This window comes from Lactuca saligna, chromosome 9 (genome assembly GCF_052625555.1).
Source record: "Lactuca saligna cultivar CGN05327 chromosome 9, ASM5262555v1, whole genome shotgun sequence".
Lineage (NCBI taxonomy): Eukaryota > Viridiplantae > Streptophyta > Magnoliopsida > Asterales > Asteraceae > Lactuca > Lactuca saligna.
In genome coordinates, this window is record NC_136425.1 from 7,550,932 (window position 1) to 7,556,522 (window position 5,591).

Sequence of the window (5,591 nt, forward strand, 5' to 3'; positions counted from 1 at the left end):
CAAATTTTATCAAAGGTATAAAAAAAAAAATATATGTATTGATATATAGTTGTAAATTATGACCGTTGGGGTATTAGGTTTAAATTATAATTTTGGTATGGTATTTAATAATTAGCCGTTGGTGGCGAATCAGAGCCCAGCCCATTTACTATGAGTTTTAATTGATAGCCCATTGGGCCTAGTTTTAATCCGAAGGCGATAGATAGTCAGATAGATATACATCGGTGGAAATAGAATTGTAAACTTCAGAGGATTACGAGGAAACACAAAGAGTAATTATCATTCTCACGTCTTCATCTTGTTTGTTAAATCAAAGTCTCCAGAGAGAGAGAGAGAGAGAGAGAGAATCAGTAGATGAAAAAAAAGCTTCTTGGACTGAAAGAAATATACAGCATAAAAAAAGAAAGAAAGGGGAGAAACCAAAAAACAAAAAAAAATTCGATTTTTCCCTTCACGCAATCACAACCGGATTTCTCTTTTGCTCTCCTTTCTGCTTCCTTCCTTCCAATCGTTTTCTTCTTTTTGTCACACACTTAATTAATTGCTCAATCGTTTTTGGGGTTTCATTGTTTCGTCGATTAAGGTTTCTGGGGTTTACTTTACACTGCAAAGATTTCTTTGTTATAATCAATCTATAAATTCGGTGAACGGTGGTTTGTCGTTTTGTCTTCCCACAGGTAAACTGCTTTAAAGTTTTGATATCCAGGCTTTCCAAGAAAATAGCACAGATTATACACTAGTTTTATGCAACCCAGGTGGAATTTATTGAATCTTTTGATGTGGGTTTAGTTTATCTGACAACAGATTATTCCCCAAATATTTTTCAAGAACATCAACTCGCTATTGGATGACATAATACTTATAAAAGATACAATCTTTGTATTGTTTTTACATTATTCTGCAACCCTTGAATCACTTTTTTCTTAACTTGTGATGCAATTCTGGTTATTAAGTTGATGATTTTTATCTTTGCCAGGTGCTGCTGATTTCTTGGAACTTTAGTTTTGTGAGAGAAATTGATACATCTAATATATTGACATTGCATAAACTTGATTGAATTGGTTAGTGATTCTATATCTAAACAGATACTTCAAAACTTATTGGGCATGTTAACTTGTGGGGTCTTGTAGTGATCCTCTTCTGCGTTTCAGGATCATCTTGTAATTTATTTTGGGGGATGGACGACTTGCTTCTGTTTATGCATATTTATAAACATAATATATGAATGATGTTTGGTGGGCAAAAAGGCGCTCTCCAGAATCTGAAACAAAAATTGCTTGGAGAATCATCTTATACAACATTTGTGAACGATGTTCCCCCTGAAATCGAGTTGTCTGATTACCAAAGAGCACCAAGTCCAGGTTCTGAAAGCCCTTCTGGGCTTCTTAATGGTGAAAGCTTGAAAGTCGAACCAATTGCTGATTTAGATCTCTTCTTTGAGAGGCTTTATAGCTACTACTGTGAGAAAGGTCTTTGGTGCATAATCATTAAGTGGATTGTTGAACTTTTGAGCTTGGCTTTTACCATATGTTTCTCTGGTTTTTTCTTACTATTTGTTGATTGGAATGGTCTTCGAAGTGCAAAATGTGGAATGGATGCAGTTGAATCCGGGATAAAACCATGTGATCTTGCTAAAGAGGCTCTTCATCAACATCCATTGACACCATTAACTCCTTTTAAAGTTGTTATCCTTGGTTATCTTGGAATCACGTTTGTTTACTGGATCTTTTGCTTTTTAAGGTTCTTTGTACAGCTTAAGGATACACTAGAAATACGCCAATTCTACATTAACAGGTATTTGTAGCACGTGATCAAGTTAATAAGTGATATGTCTTTTCGATTTTAATAACTGAAGTTTCTAACTTTTTTGAATTTTTTTTTTTTTTTTTGCAAGTCTTGGTGTGACTGATAATGAGATGCAAACAACACCATGGGCATCGATTCTTGAAAAGGTAGTTCAAATTCAAGAATCACAGCAGTTATGTGTGGTGAAGGATCTTTCTGCTCATGATATTGTGATGCGATTGATGAGGAAGGAAAATTATTTAATTGGCATGCTGAACAAAGGGGTGCTAAGCTTCCCGATATCTTCGTGGGTCCCGGGTGCGGGGCCCACCGTCAAGAAAGGTCCAAATGGTACACGTTATTGCCTCATGCTAACCAAGACCCTTGAATGGACTCTAAACTGGTGCATATTGCATAGCATGTTTGATAGGTTCGTGATCTCTCTCTTATGAATCATGTTTGATAGGTTTGTTCTTTCTGTATTAAGTCAAAAAGAAACAGACATATATAGCTTACCAGATTAGATGTGTATGCTGAAATTATATAGAATCTTGTGCAGAAACTTTTGTATCAGAAAGGACTTTGTAAGCGATCGCAATACGTTAAAGAAAAGGTTAATGGTGGTTGGGATTGCAATGCTTCTCCTCTCTCCATTTCTGGTTGTGTTTATGCTCGTGTATCTTTTTCTAAGACATGCTGAACAGTTCTACAATCATCCTAGTACAGCTTCATCAAGAAGATGGTCAAATCTTTCAAAATGGATATTCCGTGAATTCAACGAGGTAATCTTGTTCCCTAATTTCTTTTACTTATTATGACAATTCTTTTCTTTGCTATTAATGTTTTTTTTTTATCTGAAATCTTATGTTCTTGAAGGTGGATCATCTGTTCAAGCACCGAATCAACAGCAGTGTTACACACGCTTCTGATTATTTAAAACAATTCCCATCTCCAATTCTATCAATCATTGCAAAGTTTGTATCTTTTGTCTCTGGTGGCTTTGCTGCAATCTTGATCATCATTGCTTTCCTTGAGGAGTCTCTGCTTGAAGGCCATGTAATGTTTTTCTTACACATGATTAAAGTCAAACTGATTTGCTTTGACTGAAGTTGTTCATGTTATGTTTGTAGATCTTTGGGCGTAATCTGTTCTGGTATGGAGCTGTTTTTGGAGCTATCACTGCTATTAGTCGAGCTGCTGTTTCAGATGAGCTTCTTGTACTTGATCCACATGGCACTATGTCTCTTGTTGTCCAACATACTCATTATATGCCTAAAAAATGGCGTGGAAAAGAAAACACTGAATATGTTCGGGTGGAGTTTGAAACTCTTTTTCAGGTAACCCATTGAGAGCTGTATACACTGATTAGTATGATGAGGGCATTTGCGTCTTTTATTCGTTACCATGTTGCTGACTTGGCAAAGTATTTTATTATGCTATGCAGTACACTGGGAAGATGCTGCTGGAAGAGATGGCCTCAATCTTTTTAACTCCATTCTTGCTTATCTTTGTAGTACCAAAGGTATCCCTCCATCTCATATAGAATGCAATATTTTGACCGGATTCATTGTTAAAATGTCTAAAATGCCCTTCAAAATTTGAATTTTAAATATAACTTTGTCGATGCTGCAGCGGGTTGATGATATTTTGCAGTTTATTGCTGACTTCACTGTTGATGTTCAAGGAGTTGGTCATGTTTGCAGGTTTGTATGCACCATAATTTTTTTTTCTCTTTAATCTAACATAATTTTTATTATTCTCATTTGTTAAAATTTCTACATATACAAAAAAAAAAATCCATAATTATATATTTTTGCAGCTTTAGTACATTTGACTTCCAAAAGCATGGTAATATCAAGTACGGATCACCACATATCGCCTCCCGAACTTACAGAAGCTCCCAGGGCAAAATGGAGAAATCATTCCTAAGGTATTCCCTATCCTCAAGTTTGTGTTAAATGTCTGAAATACCCTCGTCCAATGACTAACAGTATCTTATAAAAAAATGGTGCAGTTTTCAGAGCAGCTATCCATCATGGGAACCAAGCGCAGATGGAAAGCGGTTTCTTTCAACTCTGAAAACATTCAAAGAGCAAAAGTTTCAAGAACAGGGTATAAGGCCAGGTGGCTACATGGGCCTGGACCATATGCAACAATGGGCTCCTCGAGGCCAAGGTGACCCAAACAGCTACTTTTCAAGGGACACAAGAAGCCCAAACATTTCAAGAAGTGCTTATCAACTCGATTGCATGTGGCTCATTGACCCTGTCCACAAGAACCACCCCTACATTCTAGACTGGTACCACACATCCGCTCATCATCATCATCATCATCATCATACATCAATCGGTCAACAAGACATGGAATCCGGGCAGGTTGATGTTGAGGAAAGTCTGGCAAACGTGTGGGACCCGCCTGACCTGGGTCGGGACCGGGTCCCGTATGATGAAAACTGGGGAAGCATTTTCGATGATCGGATAGGGAGTAACATGGATACATCAACATCTGCTCCTCTGTTACGTGGAAGTGTGTTGCAACATCATGACTCGGGCAGCATCGGGCAGGCGGGCAGGAGTCAGTGGTGGGCTAGGGGGGATGGCCCGCGAGGGGTGGGGCCTCAGACGAGCTTTATTGAGCCTCCGAACTTCACTCGGGATGATTACAATGACTACAATGATAATATCTCGGAAAGAAGCTTTGAGGAACATGATCATCAGCAGTTTGATTGGAGGGGTGAAAACAGATTATTATCAAGGACGTTTTATATGGATGATATTGAAGGAGGAAAATTTGATCTTCCTTTTGATGATATTTATGATAGACACTCTCAAAGCCCACCAAGAACCATAGAATGATTCGATGTGTCGATCTGTTTCTGGTTTAAAATTTGTGATCCTTTGCAAAGAAACTGTTGGAAATTCTTTGTTGTATATAAATCAATTAGGAAATTGAAGTCGAAAATGTTGGTTAGAAAGTGATTAAGATTTAAGGGTACAGTCGCTTTAAAGTAACAAGAAATCAGTTAACCGATTGATGATTTGTTGATCTCTTGAGAACTTATGATCTCGTACTATCATGAAGCTTCTCGTACTATCATGAAGCTTGATGATATATTGCAATATGCATTGTATATAAAACTGGTCGTCTTCTGCTTTTGTTTTATGATTACTTCTTTTTTTAAGTGTATATTCTATAAAGAAACCAAGTTTGTATATTTAGTCCGTATTAATCTGTTCGGCTTAAGAGAAATCAAATATTCTCTTAGTTTTTGCTTCTACTAATCTTCCTACTCATTGGATTAAGATAAGTGTTAAAATCAAGAAATAAGATTAAGAGAAAGAATTAGTGGATTTAACATGTCATTGTTTTATATAAATAGGAAGATAGGTAGGAACAAAAGATTGACGATATTTAATTTTTCTCGGCTTAATGCACTTTCTTTTTAGTCGGGATGCCACTGTTGGTTAGAAAGTGATTAAGATTTAAGGGTACTGTCACTTTAATGTAATTAATGTAACTAGAAACTACCCTTTCAAGTATTACCATTGTAAATAGTACATTTTTTTTGGAAAGAACTTCTCTAACCTTGGATACATGTGAGATTATATAGTACATTTAACATTCCTTACCTCTTGACATTACATGAAATGGAACATAGTTATTGTTGTTGTAGACTTGTAGTTGACTGCAAAACAAGTCTAGGTCTGAGACTCAAACCCAAATCAAGCATGGTTCTAATTGTTTAGTGCTCGTTTTTCGATTATTAAATGAATTAAAAACTTATATTTTGTCTCCAGATTTTACAA

At 36.4% G+C, this 5,591-nt stretch overlaps 1 protein-coding gene across 2 annotated transcripts; it reads left to right on the top strand.

Annotated features, from left to right (window-relative positions):
- Window positions 1-248: 248 nt before the first annotated feature.
- APG9 (autophagy 9 (APG9)) lies at window positions 249-4,947 on the top strand. 2 transcript variants are annotated; one of them, XM_078973104.1, is made up of 11 exons: window positions 249-677; window positions 977-1,061; window positions 1,152-1,794; window positions 1,895-2,215; window positions 2,345-2,567; window positions 2,662-2,841; window positions 2,916-3,122; window positions 3,230-3,307; window positions 3,418-3,488; window positions 3,605-3,715; window positions 3,800-4,947. In XM_078973104.1, exons 3-11 carry the CDS (start codon window positions 1,226-1,228, stop codon window positions 4,638-4,640), a joined length of 2,601 nt encoding a protein of 866 aa, XP_078829230.1. In that variant the 5' UTR covers window positions 249-677; window positions 977-1,061; window positions 1,152-1,225; the 3' UTR covers window positions 4,641-4,947. The 2 variants fall into 2 exon arrangements, with proteins under 2 accessions (XP_078829230.1, XP_078829231.1); XM_078973105.1 differs by having other exon boundaries at window positions 249-1,061.
- Window positions 4,948-5,591: the final 644 nt, after the last annotated feature.

Bases quoted from the DNA above. Each gene is read 5' to 3' on its own strand.
- APG9 (XM_078973105.1), top strand. From the start codon at position 1,226: ATGATGTTTGGTGGGCAAAAAGGCGCTCTCCAGAATCTGAAACAAAAA. The intron at 3,308-3,417 runs GTATCCCTCCAT...TCGATGCTGCAG, and splicing joins TTATCTTTGTAGTACCAAAG to CGGGTTGATGATATTTTGCA. The intron at 3,489-3,604 runs GTTTGTATGCAC...ATATTTTTGCAG, and splicing joins GGAGTTGGTCATGTTTGCAG to CTTTAGTACATTTGACTTCC.